The 23180-nt window shown below is 38.9% G+C and overlaps 1 protein-coding gene across 4 annotated transcripts in view; it reads left to right on the plus strand.

Moving 5' to 3' along the window:
* Positions 1-23180, plus strand: part of cadm1a (cell adhesion molecule 1a) — a 395256-nt gene that overhangs the window by 260141 nt on the left and 111935 nt on the right. For all 4 annotated transcript variants that reach the window (XM_059352242.1, XM_059352243.1, XM_059352244.1 and 1 more), the window contains exon 2: positions 13415-13432. In XM_059352242.1, coding sequence (XP_059208225.1) covers positions 13415-13432 — 18 coding nt within the window. The remainder of the gene's footprint in view (positions 1-13414; positions 13433-23180) is intronic.

Here is a 23180-nt window from a genome sequence, read left to right on the forward strand (position 1 = left end):
CTCTGGCATGGGCGAGGAAGGACCTTTGAGATTGGAGTAAATAAAAGTCACAGGATGTGAGCAGAGCCTCAAAAGTCTGTGAGAAGATAATGTGTAGTCCCCCTCAAACATCTTCAAGGATGGAAATGTTATTGATGCATGTTAAGTCCTCTGGGGGTTTCACTCAAAGGACATTTGGGGCCTTTCATCCCTGACATGAAGGTGGAGGGAAACATTATTGAGGCTCCGCAACATGACAGAGGTTTCTCCTTTCAGTGGGAAGCTTGAAAGGAAAGAGTCATCTTTCTCCACCCTTTGAGAGAGAAGCCTCATAATTGGCTGAAATAGCTGCTCTTTTCTCCATGCCTACTTCTTGAGGTAATTGGTATTTATGAAGTATTTATGGTCCATCTTTGCCAGTGTCAGCTACACATAGCAGAATATATATATTTTTTGGACAGAAAAGATGCCCCCCCACCCCCCACTTTTTTTTTTCTTCTTAAGATAAGTGTCAGTTTCTGTTATGCCCATTTTACATATTCATAAATTCAGCAGAGTCATGCATTGTTGCACTTATATAACAGCCTGAGCAGGACCAAGGGGCTGTTATTATTGTGTGGTATCACACCAGGCTGCCGTCCCATCTGTGATCGTGACTTGAGGGGAGTCAACATCGGTTCTGCTAATAAAGAAATGTTTATTATGCAATTAAACCACATAAATAATAAAAATAAATCAGTGATGCTTATTGATTAGTTCAACAAGGATTCCCCAGCCCAAAACTAGTTGCTGCACCTGTGTGGAGCTAGCAGTGTTGCTTTTTTAGCCACTGTGGCTCTATGGATGGCAATGTCAGTCAGTTGGCTAGTGACTCCACCACTTTATCCAGAGTGAAATATCTCAACAACCATTGCAGTCAAATTTCAGTCAAATCTATTTGTAACGTTTGGGTCGATGCCATGGAGTTTTCACAGATATTCAAGGGTGCCGTATTCCAATTCCTATTCTTCCATTGATGTTCCATTTGGCTTTGCCAACAGCTGAACTTTTCACTTTTCCAGTGAAATATCTCTAAATATTAGATTCATTGTATCATTATTTGATGCAGAAAGTCTTGGCTCCCAGATGGCTTTGATAACATGTGCGATCAGTAGGTTGACATTTTTGGTTCAAAAGGGGAATTTTCCACAACTTTGCGATTCATTTCTATTCAATTTATTTGCCCAATTTTTATATTTACCTTACAGTACCATTGTGTGATATGCTGAATCCTCCACTGGTCACACCAATGAAAAATACACAAGATCATGAATGTGGAGAGTTTTTGCAAGTTAGAGTGAATGTTTTGGCAAGTATAGAAAGTATGACAGCAAGCAATGCATGCAATGCAAAATGAAAGTTTCCCATTATTGTCGGGGCTTGGTGGGAACAAAATTGCGTGTACTTTGTGCAAGCTGTGTGTTTCTCTTTGTTCTGGCGCCCATACAGTTCAGGCTTATCTTCCTTTTTTATTATTCTGTTTATCCTACTGTACAGCTATATCCACATTCTGAGTGACTGAGCTAATTGTTCCTGCTCATGCATTCTCTGCAGATTCAATTATACGCCACTCTGGGCATCCTGAAAAAAAAAGGGTGGGAAAAGAGGGATGTGTGCTGAAAGTGTGGGAGAGTGAAAAATGAAAAGGTAAAAGGGGCTTGAGAAGGTCGCAGATAAGGGAGGGGAAAGTTGAGAGAGAGGGAAAAAGAGGATGAGAGCTAAGAAGTAGAAGCAGGAGGGATAAATTAGAGAGGGGAGTAGGAGCAGTCCCTTGAGTCATATATTTATGTAAGGGGAAAATCAGCTCACTGGAGTGTACACTGTAATGGCACCCCTCTGTATAATGATTGGCGCTGACCTCCCAAATAAGAGGATTAGTTTGTGCCTGAGCTGGCCAGAAATAATGGACCTCACCTTAGCTTAGCTGCAGTTTGACACAGCAGAAAATAGGTAGGGAAATAAGAATATCTCAGCAGCAGGAGGCTTGCCTGAACCCCATTCATCTGCATCACCATTGTGTCAAATTGGACATGCATTCCTGCATATCTGCCGGGTTCATGAACAGATGGCATAAATGTACTGGACCCGTGTGGACTCATAAAATACTGTAGCAGACATCATGGAAATAAGGTGCTGCCGACTGTAACATGTTGCAGCAATTTTTTTCCTCTTTTCCTCTATAACAAGCAGTGCAATGAGTTACCGTTTCTGTTATTTACATGCAAGGTTGTCCACAGGAAATGAGCTCGTGTTATTGTAGCTTTCAATCAGGCAGGGAGAGGGCAAGTCTTCTGCTTGGAAGAATATTGTGACTCACTAGTGGATGTTGTGGCTAATGTCTTACTGCAGGGCACGCTCTCCTTTTGTGTGCTCTGAACCAGCAGGATTAAAGCATCCATCTTGCTCTCCCGCTTCCCCCTAATGGTATTAGGAAAAGGCTGGATAGGTTTCAGTATTCCGTTAAGGAATATCTGATATGGGGACTGGCTGATTCAATTAAGTCAAAAGCAAGGTGGGAGGGAATGAGTGCTGCTGTAATAGCCTCTGAGAGTGGGGCATTTTAATCTGAAAACTCCTGCATTACCACCCCTCACCCACAAAAAACATATATTATACACTCATTACCAAAGGACTATAAAGGGTCAGTGTGCAATTTCTGCCTCAGTGCAGATCTCGGTCATTCAGTGATGTGAATAACAACATCAAAGTTGACACACAGCATCCGTCTTTCACGCAATGAATGCTGGGATAGACTCCAGTCTAGAATGGGATAAATAGGTATGGATAATGAACATATGGATGGACTTTAATACCAGGTATCATGGTTGGACATCAATACTGTCCTGATCTTTTTAAGAAGTAACATGATGGTATTCGAGTGGTATAAAGGATATAAACAAAACCTTTGATTGTACTTCCCTTTGTCACAATAGCAAGGACAATTTCAGTCTAAAGTAAATCTCTGATTTTATAGGAAAACACATAACGACTGAAACATTGTACTATGTGTTTGCAGGGAACATATAAGTAAACAAATAAACACCATTTAATATCAAACCACCCAATGTCTACTCTTTATAGCATTTCATATAAAAAAATTACCGTCACATTTATTTTGAAAAGCTTTATCTTTGTTCCTCGATTACAACTTCGGCTGAACATCAAAACAATGCCTGAAAATGTATCAAATAATAGCCTGCCTTATGGTGGCATATGGGAAATATGTGAGACTGTGAACATATTTTTCTGTGTGTTTTTCACTTTCACAGTTTTCAGGGTGTGAACAAGCTACATGTGAAGTGCAAACAGCCATTACTGTTATATTGTAAGTACAAAAAAGCACTACTTTTTATCCTCCAAGTGGAAAGTGACAGTAGCGTTAATGAACTCCAGACTCCTCTTTTCTGTGAAAAAAGGGAAAAAAATGTTATGTTTGGAGCTACTTCGTCACACGCTGCCTTAACACATAAGTGTGAGCAGTTTTAACACCAGAAATTGTCATTTTTCAAACGCACAAGTATTGAAGATCTTTACATTCTCCATACCTTGAGGTTACATGTCTTACAGGACAGTTGTCATTGTGTAAAATGATGATTTAAGACAAGAGAGTCTTAACTTAGAAGGGTTGAATTTTGACCAAAAGAAAGAGTTTACCTGACATCTTCAGCTCTGTTACACTCCAATGCCTCCAAATAGATTTCTAATGCATTACGCCTAAGGCTTTCATATTGTGTGGTGGGCAGAAAACCCAAATCAGTTTCTTGACTTCTTCCGCTTCATACAGTTGAGTGGTCAGGTTATCACACCGTCATTCGGTGTCTTCACGCCACCAAGTCCCAATGCTGTCTGGAGCCATTGGGTTTCCATTACCACAAATCCATTCAACTCATTTAAAATTAATGGCTGTGGACCTTCCCTGACCCCAGAGATAAGCCTGGCCAAGTCTTTTTCTTTTAGAGCACCCTGGGGATTAGGTTTCCCTCTCCTTATCAATTCTGTCATTAAGTAGATTGTGTGGTAATATTTGGGTGCTCTCAGAACACATTTTTAGCATTATATATATCTCCTATTTTGAGCAATTTTGCTATTTTCTAGTGATGGTGTTCAAGGATAAGGCTGTGGCATACTATCATACAATATGTTTTTAATGTTGTCAACACATCCCATGAGAATACCAAAACCAACAACATGTGGCTCAGTTGGTAGAGTTGGTTGGCCCCCAACCGAAGGGTTGGTGGTTAGATCCCCGACAGTCGCAGCCTACATGTCGAAGTATCCTTGAGCAAGATACTGAACCCCAAATTGCTCCCGATGCTGTGTTCATCGGTGTGTGAATGAATTCCCAATGGTGGCAGGTGGGACCGTGTAGGGTAGCCTCTGCCACCAGTATGAATGTGTGTGTGAAAGGGTGAATGAGAGCAGTCTGTAGTGTAAAGCTCTTTGAGTGGTCGCAAAGTGACTAGAAAAGCGCTATATAAGTGCAGGTCCATTACCATGTGAGTTCATCTCACAATACTTTCCATCTTCCTTATGGTATGTGGCTCCATTTGAAACCATTGGTTTGATGACAAAAAGAAAAATACAGTCTAGCACCAGCCTTATCCTTGAAATCCAATTCTGGGCTGCTGACATGGCAAAGCAAGAGTTAACATTGCTGGAGGAAACAATGGAAAGCTACAGTTTTTCCATCGGTTATAATTATATCAAATTACTCTCAGTATGAATAACCTGTGCTATATTGTTTTCCCTTTTATGGCAGCTGGATGGAAATTTAGACAATAGAGGCTCCCATGAAATGGAGCTTATCCGCATTTGAGCACCAGCATTTGTCCTACATTTCCAGTGCTAAGTGTACACAATCTAGCAGATGGTACTGTAAACACACACTCCAGAATGTAGAATTTTACTCATAAAATGGGCCCTCGATGCATAATATTACACTGTTATAAGCTCAGCTGTATTACTTTTGCTCATTTCTCTGGCTGCTCTTATCCACCATGAAAATGCAGGCCTATCTGTTCAAAGTCACAACATGCACAAGGCAGTGTATTCAGGCACCACCCATGAGTCGGTGAATGGTGAGAAGGGGTGAGGATTGGGTTGTCGGGGATATTACCCGAGGCTCTTCTTTTTTTTTTCCTGCACCCTGAGGACATAGCCACTGGTGGTAGAGGGAGGGAGGGTTTTCAGGCTTATCAACAGGACAGCACCCAGCGCTCTAATCGCCAGGTCCCAGAGACAGCCGGAGGTAAAGGGAGAGTGGATGGGTGAACAACATCCAAGGAGAGATAAAAGAAGAAGGGAGGAGAGAAGGAAAAAAAGGCAATGTTTATACCTCGTAGGTTACATCAAATGACAGCTGCTTTACAGTTCAGTGCATAACTGAGTAGAAATCCTTTTGGTGAGAAGTGCAGATTCTGTCCCGTGGCACAGTGTTGGTGATGAAATATCAAGACGATGCCGTTGCATCACAAGTCTCATAGCAACAACAGCAGGTGCCATCTTGAAAGCATCCTTAAGAAGAGAGTATATGCAAAAAAGAAAAAAAAACTGAGAAGCTTGAGGTGGGTCCATCCATTGAAGTGTCCCTCCCTGAAGTCCTCCTCCCTATGCAGACTTTGTCTCTATAAAAACGTTACCCGGCATTTGTTCGTAATTCCAAAGCTGGATGGAATCTCTAAAATCCTCGAAGGTCGGACAGAGGCCATATGATGGATTGTATAGTTTTCTTTTCAAACTATTAATGCAGACCTTGTTGAGATTAAAAAGTCATATTCATTCAAAGAAAATATATCAACACTCTTAATCAGTCCCACAGCAGTATTTTGAAAGACACAAATAAGAAATTGTGTCTCTAGTTTACCTCTTAAATTGTGAAGCACTACAGGAAAAGCAGCTTGATTCCCTGCTGGCAGCATACTTTGTCAACTCTCCATGAGTTTTTAATACAATAAGGAAGTGCTACAGGCAGTAAATAATAGATTCATACTTTATCAAAAAGCTTTGAAGCAGCCAGAATCCAGGTATGGTTGTAACCCCAGAGCTCATTGTGATAGAGCACATAGTGTTCCATTCTCCACACTTGATTTACTGCTGTGACTGGTTTAAAAGAAAGACAATAGGATTGGTGCTATTGATAATTAGTTTTTAATGTGCCACACTCATCATGTCCAATTTCATGCCCCTTAGGCAGCTGATCACAGATTTAATCAACACATTATTGCTTGCTATACTTAAACTGACTGCAGGCAGGGCTTCTCTCTCTCTCTCTCTCTCTCTCTCTCTCTCTCTCTCTCTCTGTGTGTGTGTGTGTGTGTGTCTGTGTGTGTGTGTGTGTGTGTGTGTTGGTAGTAGTGTAAAGGGGACAGAGTTAGCTTGTGTTTTTGTGATCGAAGAGCGAGTGAGAGAGGTTGTCAGCATGTGCATCCATCCCAGCAACGTCCTTCTTTGATAGACATTGAATGTGTGTTCCAGGCCATTAACCAAGAGCTACGTTTGAAGATGACGTGCTTGGAAGCGCGTTGTCGTGCTGTGCCGAAGGAAGCCATTGTTATTGTGTTTCTAGTGTACAGGAGAGTGTCCAGGCCTCGCTCACCTGATGAATACAGATGAAAGCAGAGCTGTTATATCTATTTTTTTTAGACCACTCTCATAACACCTGGGAGTTTTTTTCCCATTGCTGTAGTGCTGTTAATATGTGAGGTATGCTTCTTGTTCTATGATTATACAAATGCTCAGTGATTCAGTGGTGGGATATATTAAGGGAAAGATTGTTTTAAATTCATAGGTGGTAGCTATAGTTCCATTGCAGCATAGCCTCATACGTAAACAACAGTATAGGTTGTTTATCAATAGCCGTGTTTCCATTAAAGTCTAAAAAAAGCAAATTTTAAAGCAAATTTTTGAAATGTTGCATTAAAGAAAATGCGAATTCCATCAACTAGTTTAGATCGCATTAACAAAGCTGCCTTACAGTACTTTCGTGAGAAGATGGCAGTGTAATGTATTGCTGTAGACTAATCCGTGACCGAGAGACCGAGCAAGAAGGAGAAAATAATAAAAAAAGAGGTTGCTAATCGGAGAACTTTGGCAACATGAGAGAAAATATGTCTTCAGTAATTTGATTCAACTGGGCAACTTATATTTTTTCTTTCATGTCAGCTTGTCTTGACCAGCAGAGTAGAAACAGCTGATCAATCATTTGAGTTAAATGTTCTCTATGTACTTATTTGCAAAAAGTGTTTTTCTTTTTTTGAAATTTGGTGTTTCCATCAAGCTTTTCTCGTGTTAATCTTCAAACGCACATCGAAATTCACTGATGGAAACACGGCTACTAACTCCCAAAACGACATACCCTTTCATGGGATATCAACGAATTCCAATGCATTACTTTTCATAGGAAACCATGACAGCCTGTGTGACGTGGAGACGTGGAGAGGTGATAGCGGTGAATTTAGTTAAGTACGTAAATTGAAGTAACTCAAAGTTGGCTTTTGGAAAACCTGTGTTTTCTCCCATCATAATTATTTCGGCCACTAGAAGTCACCTTAACAAAAAAAGTGTGTACAGGTTGTTATAACCAGGTGGCAATCTCGATGTCAGAGCATGGAGGCAAACCAGGAAGTGCCTTAAGCTGCATTCTACCGAAAATTCCAGCAGGGGGTGCTAAGTTGGGTATTTTTTGAAAAAAAATCTGTCCATTAATTTCAGTGCAAAATGAGAAAACTTCTCACTTGATTTATTACCTCAGAAAATGTTTATAGGACAACACTATAGTCTCACTCGCTAGTAAAAAATATCTTCAAGACAATTTGATGATAATAGTTCAAATATTGGCCCCATTTAGAAGAAAATAGAAGATAAAGAATCATAAGATATGGGGCGTGGCTACCTTTGAGTGACAGGTCACTGACAAGGGTCATCAGAAGAGAAGCAGAACAATGCCTATCCACGGCAGTGTGTCAATAAAGTTATATAAAACGTTCTATAGACATAAAAAAGGGTGTTTACCGATTTGGTCGCATAACATACTGTATTTTCACTTGACAGTTTATTTGAACGTTTAGTTCATTATAAAATGTCTTTTTCAGCGTTTGGTTGGACTAGCAGACACTCCAAGGAGTCGCTGTTCAGTTTTCTGAGGTCAGTAACATACATTTTGTTTTTGTTTTTTGCCAAAACTAACATCCCGGTTAATGTTCCAGTTAATGCTAAAATGAATTAGCAGCGGCTTTGCTCAGTCGGATTGCCGGTGTAGAGAGGCTGTAGTCAGTGTCGTCAGATCCCTCTCGCTCCTCCACAGTCCAAATATGGTCGGCTCCCCATATCGGAAACATGATGGGGACGCAAGATGGCGACGAGTGTAACGCTGAATTCGATGCTTCCAACGGGCAGTCCACAAACCAATGGGTGACGTCACGGTGACTACGTCCATTATTTATATACAGTCTATGGTTATAACCTGCTTACAAGAAAGGATCTTCAACTGTTTTGTTGTCTTTTGTCCTTGCTGCAATACAAGACATCCTACTGACATTGCATTTGGTTTGGATATTATTATTATAATAACCATATTAGTAGGGATGGGTACCTTTCACATTTGAACCGATACGGTACCGATACCCAGTACCTGGGAATCGGTACCAATTTTCGGTACTTTTGCGCTTGTTTATGTGGTAATAAATGTTAATTTGTTTAATAATAAAATCTATTTTTTTCAATTCAACATATTTATTTCTCAAAATATAAACTTTAAAAAATATATCAAAACAATATAAAATCCAGGATGAGCAGTGCTTTATTTTTTTATTGTAACATGAAGGTTGCAGTGTTATCAAAGAATGCAGAGGAGCGCTCTCAGGTTGCAAGTGCACGGAGAAAAAAAAAAAAAAAAAGGTTGCAAGTGCGCGTGTGATTTGTTGTGATGACGTAGTAGCTGTGCTGCGCAGCACCGGTCAGACAGTATTGTGGGCATAGCATGGTTGGAATAAACAAAGTTGAGTCGGGCTGCTCTGTGCACATATCGAGGATGACGCAGGAGTCCGAGGGATTTAATTTCAGCGAGGCAGTTTGGAGTAAAGTGGCAGGTAATATTCCTGAGTTGAAGAGCGGAGTATTAGCGGAGGACCAGAGATGCAGTAGCTAGCTGTTAGCTGTTAATGACTGGTCTACAGAAGAATGGAGAGAGCAAACGGAGTAAGGAAGGTCCAATCTCGAGGCAGACGAAGGCCAAGCCCGGGTAGAGACATTGGAGAGATAGCAGCTGGCGGCTAGCAGGCCTAGAGCCGGGCTGTTCGTCTCTGCACCGGGTTGGAAGAGGGCAGCTAGTGGCTAGTGGCCGCGGTGAGCAGACAGGACCAGACGAGGAGGTAAATAAAAAAAAAAAGTTTCAAGTGTCAAGTTTATTTGGAACTACATGAAATTAGAGAATCCAGAGACCTTTCCGTTGTTTTCTTTTATTTACGGTTAGAATGTGTTTTTCTGTAAATGGTAAGAGATGTTTTCAACGGATAGGTTGGGTAGTAATTGTACCTGTTGCCAGTCCTTTCTCTTCCAAATACTTTGGCTAACCTGAAAGTTCTGTCTCTTTATTGCTTGTGATTCTTGTCCTATCTGACTGATGATGTTGCCATGTTTCCAGATGAAAGACTTGTGAGTTACTGTATTGAATTGACCAAGAATAATGGCTAGAGGTACAAAAATAACTTAAACAATACTTTTTTTAAAAATAAAACATAATTTTGATTATGTTCATGATGTGTAAAACGTTTCTATTCTATCTTTATTTTGCTTTTTGGTTTTGATCCATTTGAACAAATTGCTCTTCTTTGATTAATTTTCGCTGACAGTGATTATTTTGAGCTCCATTCACTTACATCATTGTCTTGCCTGCTGCTGTTTTTTTTGTGCTTGACAAGAACTTTACAAGTTTCTCCTGACCCCTGTTCACAACAAAGAGACTATAATAAGCAGCCGGGCTAGAGAGGGAGTATAGAGGAAAAGCAAGAGGTGAAAACGGACAAATGGAGCCAAAAAGAGTAGTGGCTGTGTTTATCTTGAACTGCTTAGCTCCCTGGCTGTGAGTCAAATGTAGAGAGAGACATTGGGAGGTAGTGGAGGCCTTCATTAAATGCAGCTCAGGCCCTGGTGAAACCCTGGTTAATGTCCCTATCATCTCTGGAGTGGTCCAATGTCTAGCTCTCTGTCCAAATGACTCATGTTTAATGCATCTCTGCAGTCCTTGTCATTTAACCTCACCTCTGGAGGTTGTAGGTCGGGGTGGAATAGCGAAGGCTCCCACAAGACCCATAAGGGGCAAAGCGACCATGCAGTTATTCTTCACCCGCTCTCCATTAACTTAACATGGGGAGAGCTGCTCCATGTCTTGCCTATTGCTGTGTAATCTCCCCAAAGCAAACCCCCTCACCCCATCACACCGCATGAACCTGAACTCCAGGGTGGTCTGGGTTGACTCTGTGGTTCTCTGAAGCACTTTGTTACTCTGCGTCCCGTGTGCTATGGCTGAATGCTTAAGCAGGAGACAACTGATGCTATGCTGACAGAATTTATGACTTACTCTTTAGTCTTTCAGTGAACACTCCAGTTTATAGCTTTGGTAAAAGCTTTTCAGGTGAGACTGAAGGCTGTCAGACTTCAGCAACTTTAATATTTTGTGATGTAAGCAGCCAATACATTTATTCTATTTCAATTAATGGCATGATTTTCAAGAGAGAGACTTTTTTTCTGTTAAAAATGTACCTTTTATGGGGAGATTTATCAAGTATCCAATACTCCTGTCAACATCACCAGACCAATATCCCTGCATTATGGAAATATATGTAGATTCATTATTGGAAATCTGTTAACAAAACAGTACTCAGATGGGCTATGGCTATGCGCATGTTCGTAGAACTTGAACGTCCAGTGATTACAACATCCCATGGTCAAAATCCTGGGCTGTCACCATAGTGAACATACTCACTGTGACCTCATCCATGCCATACTGACTTTTCGCAGTGCATGTGCAGAACAGCTCGACAGCCGGAATGACATTACATCATCACCTGATGGCTTTTGTAAAGCACTTTGAGTTGCATTTATATGTATGAAAAGCGCTATATAAATAAAGTTTGATTGATTGATTGATTGATCACCTAACACTTGTGCTAGCTAGCTAGCTTGGATAGCAAGGGACAATCTTTCTCTTCTTAACAAACAGCCAACTCCTTAGAATGTCTTTTAGCTCACTGAACGCTGAACAATACATTTTTAAGCGATTTTCCAAACAATTAAGACCATAAACTCAATTTGAGGAAATTGACTGAGGTAATAAATCAAGTGAGAAATAGGCTTATTTTCCTATTGATTTACATACACACTGACGTACCGCTGGCCTTTACAATGAATGCAGGTTTAAAGGACATGCCTAGAAGCTGCTTCTTGGCTGTCACCCTGAGGTGCAACCATCATAGTCTACTCCATTATTAGTGCAGTCTTAAAACAAGTTTGTCTTTGATACAGTGCTGGTTAATTCATCTGAATCCTCATCCACCTCAGTGTTAATTGGCAAATCGTAAACTAGATGTTTTGGGGCCAACAGGACTCTCTGCATTGTGCGCTTGGCAAGCAAATGCTATTGAGGACAAGATGTCCTCCGCTGGTAACTCACCGATGTTCTAAGGATGAATTCAAATTGCTTGAATTTCAATTTGTCATGGTCATGAAAATGAATGCAGTTGCTTGTAAATGAAGGTAATCTCTCTTTTTTTGACACAGTTGGGCAATATTTCGTACGGACTTGCCCATTTGGAGCATACTGAGCTCTATAGGCTTGCAAAGATACATGTCCAAGCAAATGGGCAAGGATTCAACAGGATACATCTTTATCACAAATGGGACTGTGTAACAGGATGTAAAAGAGCTGGAATTCTACTCTTTGTTTCACTTGATCTTCACGCTGGATTTTCCCAGCTTACATGCAAAGACTGCCTCCCTGTCGCTCTTCTTCTCCCTCACTTACACACACCCACTCAATCTCTGCTTCTCTATCTTTCTCTGGATAATGGTAATTAGAATATCACCATGATTGAAATTTGGCAAAAGTTGAAGAGGAAATAGGTTTTCTAATCAAAAGCCGCCTCGTAGCTGGAATCCTGATGCTTACTTGGCTGAAAAATGTTCTTCAACGGTGGGGGCCTAAATGGATGCCAGACTGTAGCGAGGGCCAACTATGCTCTTTCTCAACAATGTTGGATTTTACACACATGTCCCAGTTAAGACTGTGTTTCTTTATTTATTTAAAAGTGTGTTCTGCTGTCCCGTTTATGATGGTTTAGATGAGAAAATTGATCCTACTTTCATGTCTGTCTCTGAAATATTAAAGTACAGTCAGCAGCCTGTTACAGTAGCTTGGTTGATATTTATGCATTTATTAATCTGAGCAAAACCTTTGACTGTTTCATTCCACCGATCGTCACTATTGTTATATAAGTCAGTGTCATTATAAGTTTAATCTGTTCCCCATGTTTCACCAAATATGTATCATAGGAGATAGGGCTGATAATTGATAAGATTTTACAGATACCAGTGTCATAACTGATTCTGTTTATGGGTCTGATTCTTTAACTCTTCCCTTATTGATTTGTGATCAGTTTTCTGTGTGGAAAAAAGTTGTTTTAAATGTTGAAATATCTCTGAGTCTGAACACACTGTTTCACTAATGTTATTGTTACAGCACATTTAACCTCGGTTATATACTCAGTTGGGAAATACTGGCACTTATGTGTCAGAAACATGACATTCATGGATTGCTGCAGAGAAATATGTTTCGGCATATTTACAGACATGCACATTACAAGCACCACTGTTGTCATCTTTCTTTGTTGAAGCCATGCTTTGGACTGTTTCTTCCTCTCTGCCGTGATGCCTTTTTGTTGCAAGTTCCCAGCAGCAGACACATGTATTTTGCAATGTACAACTGTCCGAAAACCATGCCAGAATTAACAAAAGGAACTGAGAAGCTCTTGAGCATACAGTTCCAAAGGATCTGAAACTGGAATTAGTTCTTGATTTCCCTTCACTGTGTCTTGGGAAATATTTTGGACAATGCCCATTTGTTTGCCAAAGTGCACCTAATTACACTTCAATTTCAACAATTGTCTGTTTCTCAAATCAGAAATGTTCTCCTAATGATTTTCGTTCTGCAGAGGGGAACAGCATGAATTACTTTTCCTTGCATTTTTTACCTGGCTTCTCCTGTACTTTACAAGCATGCACCTCTATTGCAAATGGGGGCTATTAAATTGAAATGGGGCTCTGAATGCTAACCTCCCTTTCTGTTTTTTTTCTTCCCCTCCCTTCTACCCTTCCCACCTCTCCTCCTCCCCCTTCAACACAGGAGCTGCACAGGATCCAGGTAAGCCTTCCTCACCTCTCTTTTCCTTCTCCTCACCACATCCTCTCACCATATTCCAGCTTTCCAGCTTCTGCCACATTTCAGAACATGCTTCCTCTCAGCCTCTGGTGTTCGTCTGTTGTGTACGATCGATCCACAGTCTTATACCATTCCACATTCTCTCTCAAACATTAGATTTCTATATGACTCTCTTGCATTCTCCACAGTCCATTTCTTCCAAATATCATGTTGCTTCCATTGCTGCTGACTAACAGTATATATCTTCAGTTGTTTTCTGAGGTTATAAATAGCACAAGCTGAAGCTTTCTATAGTACACTGCAGTTAGCCCGACAGTGCTAATGTAGAACTCAATGATCTGAAGAGTTTGATCCTCAAACAAAACAGCATTTTGTCAAAATGACAAAACTTTAAATGAAACTCTTGGTAAGTAATACAAATGGACACAGTCTGTTTATATTAGCTCTGACTGCATCTATACGAAGGACTAACTCTTTCACTGCTTTGGTGTTGCTTTTCATTGCTCCGTGATCTCTGTGAACCATTAAGTATTGTAAGTATTTTACAAGTTTCGTTCTTGAGATATTGAATGTTTTCAACATAACAAGCTGAACTATTGTTTGAGTCATTTTTTGGCAGAAAAGCCATGCAGAATGTGTAGAGTTTTGGCTGTTGACAACCAATGACAGCCACGTTTTTTTCGACACTTTGCTCCATGTTTTTGGACTTGCAGCAGTTTGTTCATTGTGTTGCTCACAGTGTCAATGCACTTAGAGATAATGTGACATGTCAAACTCAAAAAGGGTCAAAAAGCAGTGAAAAAGCCATGCAGCACTCCTTTTTTGACGAGAGTTATAGAAGTGCTGTTAGAGTAGTCAGATGAAGCGTGACAAAAACATGTTCTTTTCAGCTCCTTTGTCCATTTACACCACTGTGCTGTAAAAAACATAAAGCAGCAAATTATCATTCTCAAACAACGGCCAGTTTTTAAAAAAAGAATGTAAATATTTTTAACATAAATGCTGTCTTCATTCACACTTTACTTCCAGTTGGTCCTCCTTGGATGTTCTGTTGATTGCTATTAAGCTACTATTAGCGACTCAAAACTTCCTGTTTCATCTGTTTCAAAGTTAAAAACTGGACTTACACTTTTAAACATTTGTGCAGGAAGATTTGAGTATCATTTATAACAGTATGAACTATTGATATTAACCAGTGAATGAGAACACATTCAGAGGAGCGATTCAGGAAACAGGGAGACATCTTACTAAAATATGATAAAATATAAAAAATAAAATAAAATTGTACTGAAAGCCTGTCACTAATAATAGCCATTTTCACATAACGGCCTGCTTCTTTCTGCAGATAATAAAAGCATAGATGCATTTTGAGCATTATTTTTTCCATGTTTGGAATACAAATTCAATAAAAAAAGAATAAAGAAGCATTTTTTGCCTGGTCAGAATGTGCTTCCATAGCTACGGTCACTGGAAAATAATTGTTTGCTGTAAATCAAGCCATGCTGCCTCTCTAGCTGCCTTCACTCCCCCTCTCCCCGTCTCTCCTCTACCAAGCCTTTTAATCCAATTAGCAGTGCCAGCGACAGTTATTTATATGTACATGAATTAGAATTGAACAGTACGAGATCCTCCCTCGGGGCCGATTGGACAGAGCCCAGTCCTTCACAGGCCTGTTCTCGGTCACAAACCTATGCCGCTGCCACCGAGCAGTGGTGGTCTCTGCAGCTGATTGCCAATAGGAGCAGCAACAAAAACTTCCAGCAACATGCAGAGCCAATGACAACCATCATCTCATCTGATTTTAAAGTGAAAACCAAATCAGTGCACGCTTTCTATCTGCAGCAGTAAAATATTTAGAGAATATTGTTTCATCTTCTTGATGTTATCTTTTCCAAAACTGTCAAGACTAAAGAAATATTTGATTAATTTTCCTCAGTGTTCAGGTTCATCTTAGATCTGTCAATCTGTTGCATTCCATTGCGTTGGCCTGAAACCTCAGACGAGCCAAATGAGCATGTAAGCTGCCAAACATGGCTCTTTTACCCTTTTGAACTATCTGCCAATGATTGCAGTACTTCAGAGGGTTAGAAATGTCACAATATTGGCAGCATAATCCTGTTTAAAGGTTTTAAATACAATATGTTTGAAATTAATATGCAGACATTTTCAAAAGATGGATTCATTATTGATGCCCATTTATAGTCCAGTCACGCACACATTAATGTGAACAGTTGTTTGTCGACAAAGTCACGTGCAAAATTCTGCACTTAACATTAATTCTAAAGAGCTTATTAAAAGTTACAGACATCTTCGTTTGAATGAAAATAAATAAAAATCAACCATAGGATAAGTTTTTGATTAATTCTCATTTATTATCATTTTGTGGAAGAGCTCTCCTTGTGTGTTAAACTATAGATAACATATACCATTACCAACACAAAACACAGTATTGTCAAGGTCTGCATTTACATTGCACAAAACATTGCACCTCACATGTGATGACCTCCAGACCACCATCTATGACATGACGTAAAATAAAACTATTTTAGAATTACTTTTATGTTAATGATGACAATAATTATTATTCTCACTACCCAAGTGTGACATTTTACATACACAGTGAATAGGACAGGCACCACAGATAGATCCTTGGTACCCTGAGATGTTCAGTTTATAATAATTGATAAATTATCTATAAACAATTGAGTCAATGAATGAAAACAAGATAATTCTCTAGAAATAAAGTCACAGACTGTTAATGATATTATATATATATATATATATATATATATAAAATGTATGTTGTCCCGTCATAAATCATCAAGCAAGAATAGTAATAAAAGTTATTATTATCATTATCATTAAGTGGTAGTAGCAGTGGCAGTAGTAGTAGTAGTAGTGGTGGTAGTAATAGTAGTAATAGTAATAGTAGTGGTAGTAGTACTGGTGGTGGTGGTAGTAATGGTGGTAGAAATGATAGTAGTAGCAGCAGGAGTAGTGGTGGCATTAGTAGTAGTGGTGGTAGTAGCAGTAGTAAGTAATAGTCATATGGTAGTGGCAGCATTAATAGTAATATCAACAAAATTGTAAATAGTTTATTTCCTTCACCTCACTGGAGTAGTCCAGTTCTAAAAATTGGCCATATTAGTAAAAAAGCAGAGAGCGAGCAAAATATTTCCTGTTGTCAAGGGTCACAGTGCTTCCTTAGTTGACCTGCCACTACAGACAAGACTTCTCTTCTCCTGCGTGGGTGACTGCTGTGTTTGCTGTATGCCAATCAATAGAATGGAAGACATGAGAGGAGGGGGGTGGGCAGAGGGACGCAGCAGTTAAACACAAGGAGTCTTATCCATGTGTGCACAGAGAGAGGCCCTTTAAACACACACAAACATTTATGTGTGCGCATTTACACACACAGAGCACAGCTCAGATTAATGACTAAATCAATCACGCGCATACAATGTTTGCTTGTCATCCTTTATGCTTTTCTTTTATAACACAGGTTCAATTTCCCAAGCTACTGAAGCTCTATCAGCGTTTCCTCAGAATATGTATTCAGCAAGGTCATCTCTCACTGCACCAAGAACATTTCCCTACCACAGGATGTGCCTTTGCTATTGCAATGTCAATAGTCCCCAGTCCAATGAATTGCAATCTACATTTGTCAATACATGAACTGCTTGGAGCTACACTGTGAGTTGAGGATGCAGCACCTTCATTAAATAGACCTTGTTTTGACTCATACAGGTAACAACAAGAGGCATTTTGAAGCATAAATAAATAAAAACAAAATTAAAAATCACTGTTTCTAGCAAAGCAAAAAGTGTCAGAAATTCCAACTATAGATTCTGCCATCTCCCCTTTATTATGGCAGGAGGAAGGAAGCGAAGACAATTAAAAAAATCTAAAAGATGAGGAAACTGCTTGCTATAAAAAATTACGATTGAAATTAGACTTTACAGGGAGCAGAGAGGTTGGACTCCCTGCTCTTGTCAGTAATGAGGGTACGCACTGAGCTCAGTAAAAGAGCTGTCATGTGGGCAGCTCCATCTGCTCGGAGTGAACTACAGAGACAAAGTTGGAGGACATTGTGAGGGTGCAAAAGGGCAAGTGTTAAAATGTAGATTTGTATTTATTTGTTGATACATTCTCAAATTATAAAGCGTTATTTTAAATGTTTCCTATTGTTAACAAATCCCATAAAAAGACTAAAACCAGCAGTGTGTCAGTGTGTCTCTCAGCGCTTACCGTCTTCATAATGCAGACAACATATAATGACAGTGGGTGTTTAAAGTCATTATCTTTGACATTTCGAAATAAATCTACTTTTGTTATGCTGCTCACTATCACCACCTGAGGAGGCAAACTAGTAATTAAACTTAAATTTTATTTAACAGTCAGGACCTCAGCACTGAAACTAGAGAGACTGTGGACACAAGCTGCTTCCTAAACTTACAAAATGTATAACTTCATGCTTCTAATAGGAGCAAGTAAATAAAGAATGTGTACATATTTTCTAAAAGGCTGCCTCAGGCTATTCTTGTGTCAAGTAAAAGAGGAAGTTGATTAATTATGCCTAAATTCAATCAGATTATAGGGGTATTTAATCATAGTTTGGATAATTCAACTTCAGCCTGATATTTACACTATGGGGTAGTATTAAATATTCATTCTTTGATTAGCAAAGGTAATAATATGTAATTTCTCGACAGAGGGTCCCACACAATCATTTTATAATGATTAAAATTTCATCCTAATTAAATCATCATAAAGTAATAAATGACTGTGTGCACCCCTCATTTGACAGTTTAGTCAAGTCTATGTAGGTATGCATCAGCAGTGCAGTGCAATACCCATCATCTTTGCTGTGAGTTGCTTGGGGTGTTCTTTTGTCTTCATGTTGCAATTACAGCAGCAACATTGATGAACCAGAGATTGGACCTTCCAGACACGTTTTACACTAAAATCACTTGACACACATCAACTGCACTCAAGTGATCTCCATTTCACTAACTGTGACACTGCTGGCATCAACTACCTGGACCTCTGTTATATTAGGTCAGTGAACATTTATGCAATCATTTATTTCACCTTATATCTTTAATTAATTTACATTATTTTGTAAAAATCCGCATTCACTTTGATATTAAAGAGGGTTTTTTGCAAATTCTTCTTTTTCTCAAAAAGCCAAATTATTTTGACCATGACTTCATGTGTAAAAGCAACAAAAGGGTGAAATATCCAAGGTGGGTGAATACTTTTTATAGGCATTGTATCCATCTACCAGTGAGTTCATGTTTCCTTTTGTCAACTTTGTGAATCGAGAGAAAGCTTAATAAAGTACTTGACTAAACTTCCCCACGATATTAGAAATTGCCAAAAAATGTTCACTACACAAGCAGAGGGCGGCATTTGGAGTGCATCCACATAATGACATTTAAATATTAGGTGTGCAGTGTAGTCGATTTGTATCAATATATCGATTAAATGATCAATGGTCCAATATCATGAATGCAAAGTGAAAGCATATATCATCATCTTTAAGATGTTTTTGAAGCCTTTATTTTGAAATTGCCACTTGTATTATTGTCATTAAAAGTTATAGAATGTTCTAATAATAAAAATGCTCAAATCTTATTTTGTTGCTTTTTGTGAGCTAATAAAAATATAACTGATTGCGTTAAATAGGTATATGATATGGATATCACAAAGGATGGACTTATCATCATGATGGAACTTAATATAACTAAATATACACTGACAGTATTACTGAGGTTGGTAAAATATATATATATAAAAATATATATATATATACACACACATATATATATATATATATATATATATATATATATATATATATATACACACACATATATATATATATATATATACACACACACACACATATATATATATATATATATATATATATATATATATATATATATATATACTTCTTCTACTTATTTGGCAATGTATTTTTCTGCACCTAACTCCCAATCCCCAATGATTGATCTGATACCTGCAATGTCACAGAGAAATCAGTACATCCACTCCAAATACTAAATAATTTAAATGATTTTTTAAAAATTCTACAGTTGATATTTTTGACTCCCTGGTCACATTAATAATTGTAAGGGGGCAGGGCACAAAATTCCACAGTGGTCATATGTGTGTGAGATTACTGTTGCAGAATAGTCACATATAGCCACTGTTGTGGAGGCTTCTCAGCAAAGTGTTTCACAGGCTGTTTGTTTCATAATGGAGGAAGTGGAACTAGAGCAAAGAAAGCCCCAAGAGAAACACAAGTTTAAACAAATGTACTGTATTTAGAAAGGAGTAGCAAACCAAACTTTTAGTGATGGATTATTGATTTTCACAGCTGCCTGCCAGGAACTACAGACACAATCAGAAAACCCAACAGACTTTATCCCAATGTGTCTTGAACGGCTGCTGAATCAGCATTACTCTAAATTAATATATGATACATTTAATGTAAAAGGGAATCCGTCTTAGTGCTGACCGAGCAGTCCACTTGTTGTACCGTGAATATCACAGCTCCTTTAATTTGCATATAAAAAGTCTTATTATAGCTGAAGCTACAAGAAGTTCAGAAACCTCTGTGACTCTCTGTTTCAGCCAAACACAGTGTTGAAATAAGTGTTTTTGAGAGGGCATGTTTGCAGACAAGTAACACACCCACTGACATTTTTCACTTCATCATTAACACTGTCTCTTGAGATTGCCAATTTTTTTTTGTTTGCCATTCTGTCCTGATATGTCAACATCTGCTCAACAGTACTGTCAGGGGCCAGTGATGGTGGCACTGTGAATTGCGCATCAACACGCCCATAAAGTTTTGCAGCAAAGTGCAATTTGCTATTTTTTGCATCTTATGGCAATTATCCTTGTGGCAAAATATGAATGTGCTTGAGGCCAATGCGTAGGTGGTGAGAGTTGAGAGTCAGCCTGACTCAGAGGTCTTGTCAGGAGGGGGTTGCCACTTCCATCCAAACCTCCTGAGGGTAATTAAGAGAGAGGAAAGGGAAAAATGAAAGCTGGATTTTTGGAAAGAAATACTTTGTTTATCCATTTATATAACATTGCAACCCAAAATAAATGACTTTGAGCGGATAGCCCTTATAAATTTGTTAAGTTGCCCCCAACTCTCTAAAGATGCTAATAATTCCACTGTAAGTGCGTACGGCAATAAGCAATGATCTTTGTGAATTTAACTGTTTTTGCAATGAGGCTCATTTGCATAGTAAGGGGCCAATTTAGCGCCAAATGTATGCATATTACATAATTTAAATATGTGCAATTAGCACAGGAGTACTGAGGCACGTTTTTTTCTTTGCAGCGCAGTGAGGGGTGCATTTCATCCTTTGCGAGTACTTCAAGGATTACACAAGTTGTTTTTGTCAAATTTTTGCAACCGTCAAAGCCGTGCAATTCTTTTGTAGATTCAGTGTCTAATAGAGCTACATCTCTCTTTGTTACATTATGTTCATTTCTATTCATATACACAAAAGCAACTGTCGTGTGCTCTCTTGCTACACAATGAGTGTTTAATCCGGAATAATGCTGTATTATTGGGCTGTAAAGCGTTGCTCGCACTGTAGTCCCAGAAGCAACACATGTCATGAATGCTGCTTCTCTGTGTGGTTGGGATACCTGCCCTGAGCCATGCCACGAGCAACTGCAATCAGAGCCATAATGCATGCACGGCATGAGTGGTTTTCCCAACAACAGGCTGGATGGGCTGCAGCTTTGCCACTTTATAGCATCTGTTCCCAACAGCTCTTCATCTAACCGGTTCACTATGTTTGCCTCTTTTTCTTGCTTTTACCATTACTTCCTATTTATTGATCAAAAAAAGCACCAAATAATGTTTCTATCATGTCACATAGAGCATACTATTGTGTGAGTGCTTCGTAACAAATACCACATCATTTCCCGTAGCTGCTTCCCCAAAAAGCATTTCTCTGATTTGCCAGTGAAAAGCTTTTAATTTGTACCAGCAGCAGAAAGTGTGCAGTTAGCACTAGGAGTATCCAAAATACAGCTGCAGGAGAGTGGATCAAAAACAGAGAGAGGCTGCACTGCACTGTGTTAGATGAAAAGTACTGTAAGAAAAAGAACGTGGGAGTGGAACAAAACTTCAAACCACAGAAACTTGGTTATACAGGAGCTATAAAAGAGAGCAGACTGGGAATGAAAAAAAGTCTGTGGACTGTTGACGAAGGCCAGCCTCAAAATCCCTCATCTCCTCTTACACTATACCCCTGCTACTCCGTCATGTAGTCTACTTGAAAATAAGTTTCGTCCAATGCACTTCAGTAAGATTGGTGAAGTCAGTTTGTCGGCCTGGCTGTAAGCTTCGAATCAGTGCTTCATTAGTGGTGAAACACTGCTGACATCTCCAGTCTGGTGTGAATTTGAAGTAAAGTCAGGCTATGAAAATGAGCCTATTTCCTTAAATGAGATGGTCACTGTTAATAATAATAATTATAATAGTATTTGGGCACTCCTCATCTGCTCATGGAGTCAAAATCTTCCAATTATGTCGCTAAGAGCGTGCTCTCAAGCAGCTAACAAAGTGTTACAAATAGTATGTTTGTAGGGTACCAAGTTAATGGTAAAAACCTCATTATTAATAACACTGCTGACAAGATTGCAAGTGTTAAAAATATTTACAATTTTAATAGCCAATAAACATGAATCTGAAGATACAATTATGCAGTTAATTCATTTTAATGAATAGACTGGAAAAAAAAAAAAATTTAAATCCATCTCAATCATTTAATTTACCAAGATTTAGTAATGTATTCCATTGTACTTCCCAACAGTGGTGGAAAAAGGATTCAGATCCCTTACTTAAGTAAAAGTACTAACACCACACTGTGAATTTACTCAACTACAAGTTAAAACCCTGCATTCAAAACTTACTTTAAGTTAAAGTACAAAAGTATCAGCATCAAAATGTCGTTATGCAGAATGGCCCCATTCAGATTGTTAGATATATTCTAAATAGATTATTAGATGGTCTGTATTGATGCATTTATTTAATCAGCATTTCATTTTGTACATAGGGCTCATTTAATTTTTAATTTTGAGCATTTTAATATACTGTTGTAAGGTTTAATTGAAGAAAAAAAATGTCTAATCACTTTAAATTTAAGTTTTTTATGATATGTTAAATCTTGACCTGAAAAGTAACTAAAGCTGGCAGCTAAATGTAGTGGAGTCAAAAGTACAATATTTGCCTCAAAATGTAGCGGAGTACAATGTAAAGTATAAGCTCCTCAAAATTGTACTTAAGTACAGTACTTGAATAAATGTACTTAGTTACATTCCACTACTGCTTTCCGGTGATCTCGTCACCTATTAGTCATATTTTTGTGTCACATGGTTCATATTGGGTGCTGTTTATTTGGCAGATAGATTGCATCGCTGTGCATTCTCCGAGCTCTTCCTCAGACAGACACCTTTGTCATCAGTTGTTTGTCACTCGTGGCGGCCCCCGAGGAGTAAACCTGCTTCTCCCTGCATGTGTCAGGAGATGATGGTGAGATATCCCCTTTCTGCTTTCTCACGCTGTTCTGCAGCTGCCTGACTCGACATAATATCCACACGACTTGCTACACACTTAAAATGGTTGAGTCAGGATAGACAGTGGCTCGACAAGATGTTTTCCACCTGCACACCTTCTTATTTTGGAGGTGAC

This window comes from Centropristis striata, chromosome 15, assembly GCF_030273125.1.
Source record: "Centropristis striata isolate RG_2023a ecotype Rhode Island chromosome 15, C.striata_1.0, whole genome shotgun sequence".
In the NCBI taxonomy this organism is placed as follows: domain Eukaryota; kingdom Metazoa; phylum Chordata; class Actinopteri; order Perciformes; family Serranidae; genus Centropristis; species Centropristis striata.